We start from the raw sequence: 13,720 nt of genomic DNA, 5'->3' as shown, positions 1-13,720 counted from the left end.
AATTGACCCAAAAGCCCAGCATGATCAAGCCTCTGCACTCCCAATGCCTCTTTCTCCTCCAGGCTTCTGCAGAGATGTTCTCTGATCTTGTATGTTCTTCAGAGCCCTCTTTCAGGGGCTAATACCTAGTCATCTCTCCAGCACTCATCCTTATAATGTAACTGCATGCTTACTTTCCCATACAGCTGCTAGCACCACAAGAGTAGAAACTTGTTCAGGACTATCTTCCCAGTGATGGACAGGGCCAACCATGGTTCTTGATAAATACTTGCTGAATAAATGAATGAGAACTGGCTAGTCCAGAGTGACCCAGAAGAGCAGGCAACCCCTTGGGAAAGTTCTTCCTCCTGTCTCAAGGTGACATGTCAACCTGAGGACTGTAAGGAAGACATGGTGGGTAGGAGCTGCCAGTTTTTTCTGGGCTCAAAAGGCTGTAGAGCTAAAAGCTCAGGATTGACACTGGACAGACTTGGATCTACACTCTTAGCTCTGCCTGTGACTTTGGCCTGAACACTTGACCTCTCCTGAGCTTCAGCTTTCTCATCTGTTAGAAGATTGAGCTACATTCATGTAAAGCACTCACATCTTGCCTGACCCACAGCAAGCATCTGATAAACATTAGGTTGGGGATGCCACTTAGCTTCCCAGGGAAGTTCTGTTCTCTTTTGCTTCCCATCAATGTGCCCATGCACTGGAGGCATCAGAAAATGTGACGGCGCAGAACTTAACAGTTTTCCGGAGCAGAGAGAACACTGGCTTTTTAGGGGAAAGAACACCAATATTTGCTCATATCGAAGAACAGCAGCCCTCACTGTTTATGAAGCACATGCTTCCCTCTGGGGCGGGGTGGAGGTGGGGGCACGGGGAAGGGGGTTAGGAAGCCCAGGGAATTGGAAGGCGTAAAGGAAACCAGATTGAACTAGGAGGTGAAAGACTGGCCTTTCCACCCCCACCCCGGCCCCTCTAGGAGGGTCCTTCTGTCGCCACCAGGGGGCCAAAGCCCCTTTCCCCCAGCTGGCCCACGAAACCCTGCTCTCCCCAGATCAAGAATGTGGGCTCGGGCCTTCCCACCCGGCTCCCTGGCTCCCCCACGCACGCACGCGCAGAAGTGGCTTCTTCTGGAGAGAGCAGCTGGCTCAAGTGCAGTTCTGCCGTTTTATTTTTCCTGGGATACTCAAGGGGATGTGGGAACAGCCACAGGTGTGGTGAGGGGAAGCCCCCATCTCCCCTCCCCAGCAGCTGGGGAAAGGGGAGCGGCCCAGGCGCCCTGGTCCTGGGTTGGTCCAGCCACTGTGGTCCCTGGGCCCGGTGGGCTGAGGGCTCAGGGGAGAGCCCCTGGGAGGGTGGGGCGGGCTCCTAGGCGGGGTTCGGGATTCTTCATAAAAAGCCACGAAGCTTGATTTCCCCACGAAGCCCAGCCCCGCGGGGTGGGGAGGGGGGTGTGGGGTGGGGAGAAGGGGGACGCAGAGCCCAGATGGGGGACCCGGCCCGGCCTGGCCCGTCGGGGGTGGGGTGGGGGAGTAATGGCAGAGATGGTGCCCGTGGGGAGCAGGTAGGGACGAAGCGTCGGACCTCGAGGAAGAGGGGTCCCGGTGGGGGCACAGGGCGGAGAGGCACGGCCCCCAGCCCAGCCCGGGCGCCTTCGCGTGGGGTCAGGAAGGTAAAAAACCCACGAGCGCGTGACGGGCAGCAGGGGCCGGGGCGTGCGGTGCCGGCGGGGCGGGCGCACGGGGCGGCCCGCGTTCACAGTGACCTCGACGCTGGGTGTACAGTACGGGTAGAAAACCGCGGGCCCGGGCCCGGGCTGGGCGGGCCGGGCCGGTCACAGCCTGGTCTGGGCCTCGGGGATGTAGATCTCGATGCTGTCGGCGCTCTCGGTGGCCGAGCTGTGGCGGAAGGAGGCGGCGCGCTTGGCCGCCAGGAGCCGCTTGCGCGCTTCCTGCCGCTGCCGGTCCACCGAGTCCAGGGAGCGCTCCTTCACCGGCACACCCCGGCCCCGCGAGGGCTTCTTTGGTATCGGCGGAGGGACCTTCTTCTCCTCCTGCCGGCAGAGGAGCGGCGCTTAGTTTGGGGGCGGGGTCCCGGCCGACTCCCCACCTCGCTCCCCCTCGGCCCCGAGGAGTTCACAGCGCACACCTCTGACTCGTGAGCCAGGCTCTCGAGAGCGCGTGCGGGCCCCCCCAACCCCCCACCCCGAAGCCCCAGGGGTGCTTGTTCTGCCAAGGTCAAACTCACATTTTTCATCTTTTAAAAAAGGTGGACTCGTGCGCCCCCTGGTGAAGCCGTTTTCGCCCTCTCGCATCTGAGAGAGAAGGTTCGCTCCCTCTTGGGGAGTGGATGCTCTCCCTCCAGACCCAGGGGGTAGTGCAGCGCCCCTGACCCGGGCTAGGCAATGCGGGTCACATTCCAAGCTGTTGGGCCCCATCTCTATGAAGGTCTAGTGAGATGAGGGCTGAAGGTCCCCCCACCGTGCCTAGAGCCAAGCTGAGGGCAGTCTGCCATTCTGGCTCCCTCAAACTACAGCCGCAGCCACCAAAGAAAGGGGTTCTTGCAGCTCAGGCAGTGATGAGATGGTTCTTGCCTTGGAGCCAAGCAAAGGGCAGTGACCCAGAGGGTGGTCGTAGAGGGTCCCCATCACCTGTCCAGGTCTGCCTTGGCTACCCAGGGTCTCTTCTCCTGCCCTCCTCTCCCCCGCCCGCACTCTCTGGGGAAGGGCATTTCCCAGGCTCTGCACTCTTGGCTTGAAGGGACCTCCCCCCACCTTAGGCTCCAGGAGTTTCCAGCTGTTGGCCTTGAGTTGCTGTAGCTCCAGGAACTTGAGGGTCACATCCTCGATAGAGAGCTGCAGGAGGTCCCAGAAACCCGCCAGGTCCTGGAAGGTGGGCACAGGGAACGCAGTGGGGTCCTGCAGTGGAAGGAGTCAGAGGGGAGGCAGCCAGTCAGAGAGGCCTGAGCCCCAGCCGGAACCTGAGAAAGCCCCACCCCACCCTCATTGTCCAGTTCAATCTGGGAGAGTGGAGTGGGGACCAGGAGGCAGGGAGACAAGAAAGAGCCCAGACCTCTCCATCATGGGCACAAACACCTGTGCTCACTTCCAGGCAGCCACACGCTCTGGGCATCTACCAGGCACACACACCCGGTGGGCTCTATGCCCATGAGCACTCACCATGCTTTGCTGACACAGTCGGAAGAACTGCTGAACCTTTTGGGACAGGAGAAGTTGTGTGCTGCCCACGGCACTGCGGATTTTCTCCAGGACTGGAGAGCAAAAGGAGATGGGGGAGGGGAATGATGCCTCTCCTTCCTCTGCCTCCAGGAAGTCTGCATGGGATGACTCTGACCCCTCTTGTTATCTGGCACCATCCATCCGTCTCCTCCGGCCCCTCCCCATCCCATATGTTCAAGATACTAACAAGCAATTCCTGCCCCACTTCACCAAGAAGACTGACTCCCCAGACACTGATGTTTCTTCCATCATACGATCTACATTTCTTGACTGGTTATCCTCCTGTGTCCTCTTCCCTCCCATGTCAGAGGACAGATGGAAATCAGCACCAGTCCAGTCCTACAGCCTTAGCCAGCCAGGCACTAGCTCAGTGATGCCTCGCTGGCAGAACTTCGTCACCCATCAGCAGGTGAGTCCTTGGTTCACTGAGAATTACCAAAGAATGAATTACCAAATTACCAAACGTCCCCGACTCATCTTCTAGTCACAATCCTATCAGCTTGAGGGTTCGGCAGTAAACCGTTGTCTCCCCTCACACTGGACCTGGCAGGCACCTCTGGCAGGACCATGTCTTCCTGGCTGAGTCTCCTTCTCCCAGGCCGCAGACAAGAGCTGACCCGCATACCGCCTCCCCCTCTGCCTGAAGTCCTGCTCTCACACCTGGATCAGACCTGGATTCCCAGCCAGTCCAGGTGGGAACAGGGGCTCCTGGAATCTCCATGGCCTTGGGCTGGTAGCGATCCTAGAAAGCCCAGCCCTTTCACCCGCTCACTTTCCCCAGTCCTAGCTCTGGCCTCTGAAGCTGCTTGCGCTTCCTTCCAGGAGCTCCCGGCTTGCTGCCAGTGGGAGCCACCAAGGCCTGGGGTCACGCCGCCAAACAGAAAGGCACAGTCACGCCCAAGGTCCTCTCCTATCCCACCGCATTCCCAGCCACCGCCAGCCCCCGTGCCTCCGGCGCACAGAGTCCCCGCACTCACTCTCCTCCGGCAGCTCATAGTCCTCCGCCTCGCGCTCCATCTGCTGGCACCAGTGCTCCAGCTTCTCCACCTCCGCCCTCAGCATCTTGATGAACCACTCGCCATCCCGTGGGCAGGGGGACGTGCGGCCCGAGTCCGGGAGGCTACGTGAGCCGCGCTCCATCCAGGAGTCGCGGCGCCCGGACCCGGGGCCGGGGGTAGGGGCAGGGGCAGGGCCGGGCGACCCATCGGTGGCCGGCGGCTCGTACGGCAGTGGGTAGCCCTCGCGGTAGGCCCACTGGCCCTGCGTGTGGACCGTGCGGAAGACTGAGTAGGTGGGGGCCCGAGGCCCGGGCTGGGGCTCAGAGGCGTGCCTCTGGAAGGAGCGTCCGAACTGCAGGGCCTTGTCTTCTGTGGCCACGGTGGCCAGGCCGGCCAGGCCCTCTAGCTCCAGGTCAGCCTGCACGCCGGCTGTCACACTGTTAGAGCGTTTGAACCTCGCCCGCCTGGTGAGAGAGGAGGCGGTCATCTCTGCCCCTGCCCAGTCTCACCCCAGCCTCACCTGCACCCCAGGCCAAAAGGGATGAGACAGGAAACCTACAAAGTGATGGACAGTCATCCACCACCTTTAAATGGATCAGTCTTTGCCACCAGTGAGCACATAATATACCTACCTGCTGCACCGGTTCTGGACAGGGGTGATGGTCAAAACATTAAACCACACATACTCGATGGGCAGAGCAGAGGCTGGCATATACCCATCAGACAGACAAAGCCAAAGTGCTAGGGCGTCATCCTGCAGAAGCTGGGTTGAGGGGTGGACCAGAGGGGCCCCAGGAGGGTCCAGGGTGGTGGCTCTTCGCCACAAGCACAGAAGTATTTCAGCATTTTAACACTGTGTCTTTGCTAATTTATACCAGCTGTATGGGTATGTCCTTAGCTCTATGGAGAGACAAATCAGCTATGGCCCAGAGAGGCCCACGGTCACCCAGCTGCGAAACAGCAGAGCCAGAATGTGGACACAGGGCTGCCACGCACCACAGCCCAAGAACTCCCCATCACACCAGCTGCTAGAACATCAGGAAGAACTGTCTTAGAGCAGCTGGGGGAAGGGGGGTGGGCTTCAGCTGGGAGGACTTCTCCTCTAGGGATCCCATGGCTCAGCACAGAGCCTGGCCAGACAGTCAGCCAGTGCCAAGACAGCTGAATTAAGTTGTTGACAGGAATGACACAGGGCCTGGAAATTTCTTGTCTTTGAGTTAATAATATGCAAATCTTATGCAAAACAGAGTCAATTGGCCTTGTTCTGCCCCCCGCACCCCGCCACCTGACTGAGTTCAGTCAGAGTGAGGGCTCTTTTCTATGAAGAAGTCACTGCTCCCGAGGGGCATGAGGGTGGGGTCAGACAACACTTAAAGTGAGAGTCAGGAGATGCAGGGGTGGCAGGGAGAGATGAATAGAAGTTTGCGGTCTGGAAATTCAAGGAGCAGGCAAGAAAAGCCCATGTGTCCTAAGCTACCTCCACTCTCATGGTCAGAAGAAAAAGGGGGTTGGGAGCTAGGTTTAGGGGCTCCTCCAGCTTCCTGGGAGACTCCCACAACCCCCACAACTTCAGCCTTCCTCTTGCTGTCCAGGTCTTCTTTCCCTGCCTGCTTCCCTCCAGCTGGCGGGCTGCCTGCTGGGAGCCTGTTGCCATAGAAACCAGGCCCGCAAGGATGCAGCAGGACCCAGGAAAGAGAGATGCACTCATGTGCAGTCTCCAACCAGCCCTATGTCCCAACCCCCACCGAGAGAGAGAGAAAGCAAGAACATATCCACATTGCGTCCTGCATGGTCTTCACCTTGCCGCCTGCCCTGTCTTCCCTGATCAGGATTTGCATCATTCTTACCTTGACTACTGGATCAGCCTCCTTTTAGACACCACTGCCTCCACTCAGTATAGCAGAGAAGAGCACAGGAATAGAAGGCAGACCTGAGTTCTAATGCTGGCCTTGATGCTATGTGCCTTTGGGAAGTCACTCACCTTCCACCTGGACCACCTAGTACATATATGTGTGTGTGTGTGTGTGTAAAATACATTATATGGTATATATGAATATATATTACATACAAACACACACCCATATATGATATAAAATGATATGAATGGACCAGTACCATTGTCAAGGTATCTCGTTTCTCTAAAATTATACTTTGCAGGTGGGGCATGAGTGTAATAGGTGAGGGAGATTAAGAGGGACAAACTTCCAGCTATAAAATATTATAAATAACTCACAGGGGTGAAATGTGCAGCATGAATAATATAGTCAATACTACTGTAGTAACTTTATATGGTGACAGATGGTAACTAGACTTATCGTGGTGACCACTGCAATATATATTTTATATATATATATATATATATATATAGTGTATGGAAATACTGAATTTTTAAATAAAATTATAATTTTAAAAATTATGTCTTACACAACTATACCTATGCATATTTTAGGATCTGGGGCCCAACCTTCCCTCACCAATCCACCCAGGACCAGAATAGTCTTTCTTTCTTTCTTTAATACTTATTTACTTATTTAGCTGTGCTGTGTCTTAGTCAAGGCACAAGGGATCTTTATTCTGCAGTGCAGGATCTTTAGTTGTGGCATGAGAACTCAGTTGCAGCATGTGGGATCTAATAATAGTTCCCTGACCAGGGATCAAACCTGGGCCCCTGGCATGGGGAGTGCAGAGTCTTAGCCACTGGACCACCAGGGAAGTCCCTGGAGTAGTCTTTCTGAAGCTGACCTCTGCCCAACTCATTCCCCTGCTCAAAACCCTTCATTGCTCCCCACTGCCACCAAGATAGAGTCCAGGCTTCCTGTGCTGATGTTTACTCTGGATGCAGTTCCCTCTGATTTCATCCAGCTTGCACCCTCTTTGCTCCCCAAGTAGATTCTCGTGGCCCTGACTTTAGCCTCTGCGCTTGCTATTCCCTCACTTGAAAGGGCCTTCCTCCTCCCCACCACCTGTTGGTTCCCTGCTCAAGTGCCCTCTTCTGTGAGCCTTCCCTAGACCATCCTCAGAACATGTCTCTCTCAGCGGTCTTCTTGCACACGGAGGCAATCCCACTCTTTAGGGCTGAAACGGCACCCACTCCAGTGTTCTTGCCTGGAGAATCCCAGGGATGGGGGAGCCTGCTGGGCTGCCGTCCATGGGATCACACAGAGTCGGACACGACTGAAGCGACTTAGCAGCAGCAGCAGCAGCAGGTGGCTCAGTGGGTAAAGAATCCTCCTGCTGAGCAGGAGACACAGGTTCCATCCCTGGGTCAGGAAAATCCCCTGGAGAAAGGCATGGTAACTCACTTCAGTATTCTTGCCTGGGGAATCCCATGAACAGAGGAGCCTGCTGGGCTACAATCCATAGAGTGGCAAAGAGTCAGACATGACTGAGCACTCATGCATGCCACTGTTTGGTTACATTTTTCTGTTTCTGGTGAGAGTTTTGTGTGTCTAACTGAACTGTTAGGATGCCCTTTGGCTTCCTTTGAATATTTTTGTGCTTTGAGCTCCAGTTAGTGTCTGGCTCCTTCAGTGCTCCAGCAATTGCAAACCACGCTGGGAAAGGTGGGGCTTGCCCCAGTAAATACATTAGTGAAAATATGCCTTCCCTATTTGCTTTCCTGTTACCCCCACGAAGCATGGACCTGTCCTTCAGTATCCCTGGGTCTGTGCCTTTCACTATCCTCTGAGAGGTCCTGAGAAGATCACTCTGTGTCTTGATGGAAATAGGCCACATAGTCTGGAACTTCAGAAGCCTGAGTGCTCCAGGCTTCATGGTTCTCAAATCAGTACCTCAAGGAGCTCTCTCATCGTGTCTACTTGAAGGAAGACCAAAGAAATTGAGGAGCTTATAGGATTACTGGAAACACAATCTTTACCAACACTTCCAGCCAGGAGCCAGAGATTTGCACAGCGCAAGCAGGAACTGGTCATCCTTGAGCAAGTGGCACTTACAACTAGCAATGTAGGACTTCCCTGGGGGTCCGATGGTTAAGAATTTGCCTGCAGGGCAGGTGTTTGATCGCTGGTCCAGAAAGATTCCGCATGCCGTGGGGCAACTAAGCCCACGCACCACAACTACTGAGCCTGGGTGCCTAGAACCTGTGCTCTGAAACAAGAGAAGTCACCGCGATGAGAACCGCGGGCACACCAACCAGAGAGTAGCCCCCGCTTGCCGCAACTAGAGAAAACCTGCCCGCAGCAACAAGACCCAGCACAGCCAAAAATAAATAAATGATTTTAAAAATAAATAAAACTAGCAATGTGGGATAAGATTACCCAAGAAAAGAGCAATGGAACGAAGATGCAAAGGCATTTCAGGGGCTGGTAGAGACAGTGTAGCCCCAGATGTGTCTAAGCCAGCGAGGAAAAGGAAGAAAATCAAGAGAAAGTCACCTAAAAGCAGAAAGGAGACCAAAAAAGTGGGGAGTCCCCCCAAAAAAGGGTCTCAAGAGGGAATGAGCAGCCAACTGGAAAATGCAACCAACTGAGAATGAAATTCAGAGAAGGCGATGGCACCCACTCCAGTGCTCCTGCCCGGAAAATCCATGGATGGAGGAGCCTGGTGGGCTGCAGTCCATGGGGTCGCAAAGAGTCGGACACGACTAAGCGCCTTCACTTTCACTTTTCACTTTCATGCACTGGAGAAGGAAATGGCAACCCACTCCAGTGTTCTTGCCTGGAGAATCCCAGGGACGGGGAAGCCTGGTGGGCTGCCATCTATGGGGTCGCACAGAGTCGGACACGACTGAAGCGACTTAGCAGCAGCAGCAGCAGAGAAGGAAAGGTGTCCACCAACTTGGCAACATGGAAGCCACTTGTGATCAGGGCAAGAGCCAGTTTGGTGGAGTATGAGCAAGATGCAGAGGCAGGGGGCTGTGAGAAGGAGTGTGTGCCTGAGTGCTCAGTCGTGTCCGACTCTTTTCGACCCTATGGACTGTATGTAGCCCGCCAGGCTCCTCTGTCCCTGGGATTCCCCAGGCAGGAGGTGGAGAACACCAGGCAAGACAATGGGCTTCCCCGGTGGCTCAGCGGTAAAGAATCTGTCTGCAATTCAGGAGACACGGGTTCCATCCCCAGGTCAGGAGGATCCCCTGGAGAAGGACATGGTAACCCGCTCCAGTATTCTTGCCTGGGAAATCCCATGGACAGAGGAGCCCGGTGGGCTACAGTCCATGGGGTCTCAAAGAGTCAGACAGGACTTAGCGACTAAACCACCACCACCAGGCAAGACAACTCTTCCAAAGAGCCTGGTAGAGAAGGCAGGAAGAGAGAAGGCAAAGTACTTTTAAGGAAGGGATAATATGATTATCTGGCAATTATATCTCAATAGGACTGGGAGGAGGGACATTTTATTAAGGATGGTTCTCACATGCTATATCCCTAAGGGGCAGGGAGAATAATGGCCCTCCAAAGAAGTCCATGTCCCAATCCCCACAACCTGTGAATAGGTTACCTTCCACAGCAAAAAAAGACTTTGCAGAAATGACCACATCAAGGATCTTGAGATCCTGCACTCTCCAGTTGTGTACATTTTAGTCAAAAGAGTCCTTATAAGTGAAAGAGGGGAGCAGGAAAGTCAGCATCAGAGAAGGCAATGGGGCAACAGGATCAAGGCTGGAATGATATCATGTGAGGACTCTGCCCGCCACTGTTGGCTCTGAAACCAGAAATGGGCTACAAGCCAAGGAACGCAGACAGCCTCTCTAAACTGGAAAAGGTGACAAAATGGAGGCTTGCCAGAGACTCCAGAAGGGATCAGTCCTGCCAACACCTTGATTTTAGCCCAGTGAAACCCAGTTCAGACTTCCAACCTCTAGAAATGTAAAATCATAAATATGGATTATTAGATGCTGCTAAATTTGTGACTATATATCCTATCAGCAATAGGTAACAATGCAATTTGTAAAGAGAAGTCAACTGAAGCTAGAGAATAGAAAGGCAGTAATCCAAGGACCAGATATGAGGGGAATAAATAAAAACGAATATCCTCTGAGCAGTTAGCATGTGCTAGAGCACTTTATATGCTTTAATCAATATGCTCAATCATCACATTAGTATCAACCCTACTTACAGGTGAGAAAACTAAGACTTAGAGAAGTTAGGTGACTTCCTGAGACCTGGTGGTATCAATTTAGGGCAGTCTGTCCACAGCGGCCAACTCTTAAACCATGACACTCCACTGCTTCCCTAGGATTGAGGGAGAGGGGCAGCCTTAACCAGAAAGGCAGATACCTCAAGCCCTGAGACCAGACTGTTGGAGAAGGCAAGGGAAGACATGCAAGCTAGAGGTTGGTCCAGAAGTGGAAAGAGATCCCACCAGATGACCTTAATTGTTACAATAAAATACGCAGGGACGGGACTTCACTGGAGGTCCAGTGGTTAAGACTCCATGCTTTAACTACAGGTGGCACAGGTTTGAACCCTGGTCCCACTTGCCGCAAGGCATGGCCAAAAAATGAAATATAAATTAAAAAAATAATAAAGTAAGCAGGGCAGTTGTCTGCTGGAGATTAGGGGGTAAGGAGGCTGGGAGAGGAAATGAGAATGAACAGCTTTTGGGGATGCAGGCTAGCAGAGTGGTTAAGCATGTATGCTCTGGAGCCACACGGCCTAGGTCCAAAGCCCAGCTCTATGGTTTGTGCCTCAGTTTCCTTGTCTGTAAATGAGAACGATAACAGTACCTATTCACAGGAGTGTTACGATAAATCTAAAAAATTTAACAGCACCTGGCCTGCCCATTGCAAATGTTAGCTATTATATGGTAAGGCAGGAAGGCTTGTAGCTTGCACTGAAAAGAAAGGGAGGTGGAAAATAAAATAATGGGAGTGTAGCACTGAGAACCCAGCAAGACCATTGTAGTTACTGATTATCATGATTGCTTTTGATCATTTCCATCTGTTCTCCCACAGCACTCTGAATAAAACCTCTTTTATACTCCATATCACACTGCATTATAGTTGTGTATTTGTATATCTGTCTCCCTTCTTCAATCGGGCAGTTCCTCAAATAAACGTTGCTTGAGTGGTAGGTTGGTTGGTTTGTTGGGTGGAAGGAAGGATGGCAGAGACTATGAATCACCCTTCAACATCCATTGCCCTTCTCCCTTAATTATAGAATCCCACAGTTTTAAGTTAGACACATGGCCACTTCAAACAAAGATTCTTTTACCAATTCCTCTTGCAGCCAGGTGCAGCATGTGGTTAAGTTGTAGCTCAGGGGATATAAGCAGAAGTAGAATGTGCAACTTTCAGAAAATGTTCCTAAAGGGAAAGGGTATGCCCTTCTTTGTTCCTTTCTCCTCCCTGCTGCCCAGAATGCAGACACGATGGCTGGACCCCAAGCAGCCACTTTGGAACATGAGATGGAAGCCAAGTACTGAGGATGGAGAAGCAATAAGGTAAAAGAAGACTGGGCCCTGACACCGTGTAGCACCCACCAGCCCTCAACTGACTCTCTGGACTTCTAGGCAAGAGAGAAATAAACTTCTGTCATATTTGAGTCACTGTCATTTAGGGATTTTCTATAACTCACAGCCAAACCTAATCGTAACTCTAACAGATCCATTTTCAGGGCACTGAAGTGCAGGGCTTATGCCCCTATTTAGTTCTGGATCTGGCAGTATTTGCTGCAGTCTTCACCAACAGCTGCAAACACAGGATAGAAATTGGCTTCAGTTATGAATCACCATTAACTCATAACAATGCCTTTCACAATATTTTCTCCCCAAGCCTTTTAACACGGTTGAGGAGGCCTTCTCCCCTCAAGTCCTTTAGAATGACAATGTCACATTCCTGATGCTTCTGGAAGCTGTCATCATGGTTACTTCTGGAAGATGTTTCTACTGTGATTCTCTAAGGGATAACAAAAGGCTCTGGGAAGAAACTGGCTTATCCCATGAGATGCATTGTCCAAGGAACGCTCAACTTTCTAGGAGTTATCAAGTGGTTTTGCTAGGAGTATTTGGCAGCAGACTGGCAGGGGTGGGAGGGAAAATGGGCCTGGAGATTTCAGCAAGGCTCAGCCATTGTACCAGCTCCCTCTCTGAGAAAGCATCCAAGAGCTTAAGCATATAATCAATCAGGGATCCCCGAGTCCACCATCCCTAGCCTGGGGGCTGTCTCCCGACCTCCACCCAAGTGGGGCTAGGATGGGAGACTGAGAATCATGACCATCTTGGAGTTGACAGCAGAGGACTAGAGGTGGTGTCCACCCCCCAGTCTTGTGGCCAGTCAGCAACTCACTGCTTTTGCAGGACTGCTCTTGGAATATAACATCATGAGGATGGATGCATCCTGTTCTTTCAGCACATTCCCTTCACAAGTCGAAGTGCCAGAAATGACCATGATACTAAGAAAGGGGTGGACTTCCTGCACAGAGTTCACCAGGTATCCCTAAGTGGGCATTTGGATGTAAGCAGGGTTGTCAGATAAAATACTACAGGACTCTCAGTTAAATTTTAATTTCAAATAAATAACAGCTAATTTTTTAGTATATGTCTCAAGTACTCTTTGGGAAATAGTTTTACTAAAAATAATTCACTGCTTATCTGATAATCAAATTTAATTGGCTAGTATAGTGTTTTCTACTCATGTTTTTTGTTTTGTTTTGTTTTTGCTAAATTTGGGATTTAAGATAAGATCTTAGTGGGAGAGATCTAGAAGCGGAAGCTACAAGGGGATCCCATGATTGGAGAGAGTCAGAAGTAAAAATCACATGGTTTCGATGTTCTTAGAAGGCCCTAGAACAGACTTCTGATATTCAGCAAGGACATTTGATGCATTCTTTTATCAAGGCCCAGAGTATGCTGGGTCTGGAAAGACAGGTGCTGTGGGATGCTCTGAGACAGGGCTGGTAACTGTTTCTTAACTATGCTCCCTCCCTCCTTCCCACCACAGAGTCTTAGCACCTGCTGGTCCTTCTGCCGGGAACGCTCAGCTCCCACTTCCACCTTGTTGATTTTTGCTCATCCTTCAGGTCTCCACTCAAATGTCACCTTCTCCGCAATGGGGAGTCCATGCCTGACCCCCATGACGGGTCCAAGCCCCGTATCACACACTCTCACAGTGTATATACCTCTCCTCTGAGGCTCCTGCAGTTATACTTCTGCATCACTTAGGAGGTTCCTAGATTAATGCAGCAGCAAGCTTCACAGTGCAGGGTTGTGTCTGGCTGGGTCCCCCTCTGTATCCTTGGTGCCCAGCACAAAATATAACACAAATACCAGGGATACAATTAACGCCTGTGGACAAATGAATCTTAGGTGGGGGCATGGTGGAGATGGAACTGAAGGGGCACCAACCCAAACTCCTGTCTGTCTCTAAGCCAGGCCACCACTGCTGATGAACAACAGCAAAGACCCACAGGCAACTCTCAGGTGTTATGGGCAATAAATCTGAATTTTTCACCCAAAACGTTAGCAGAGAACCCCTGCATGGCAGAAAAGGAGAAACTTTTCCTCCCCTGCCATTTTTAAAACCAAAGTACAGAGAGAGAAA

At 52.1% G+C, this 13,720-nt stretch overlaps 1 protein-coding gene across 4 annotated transcripts in view; it reads right to left on the bottom strand.

The window, feature by feature from the left end:
* Positions 1–1,141: 1,141 nt before the first annotated feature.
* The window catches only part of DLGAP3 (DLG associated protein 3), a 61,839-nt gene continuing 49,260 nt past the window's right edge, over positions 1,142–13,720 (bottom strand). For all 4 annotated transcript variants that reach the window (XM_070786879.1, XM_070786881.1, XM_070786882.1 and 1 more), the window contains 4 exons: positions 4,204–4,688; positions 3,167–3,258; positions 2,762–2,905; positions 1,142–2,041 (listed from right to left, as the gene is read on the bottom strand). In XM_070786879.1, the coding sequence (XP_070642980.1) occupies positions 1,823–2,041; positions 2,762–2,905; positions 3,167–3,258; positions 4,204–4,688 (940 nt within the window). In that variant the 3' untranslated portion in view covers positions 1,142–1,822. The remainder of the gene's footprint in view (positions 2,042–2,761; positions 2,906–3,166; positions 3,259–4,203; positions 4,689–13,720) is intronic.

Source organism: Bos indicus, chromosome 3 (assembly GCF_029378745.1).
Source record: "Bos indicus isolate NIAB-ARS_2022 breed Sahiwal x Tharparkar chromosome 3, NIAB-ARS_B.indTharparkar_mat_pri_1.0, whole genome shotgun sequence".
Lineage (NCBI taxonomy): Eukaryota > Metazoa > Chordata > Mammalia > Artiodactyla > Bovidae > Bos > Bos indicus.
This window is presented reverse-complemented; position numbering and strand designations above follow the sequence as displayed.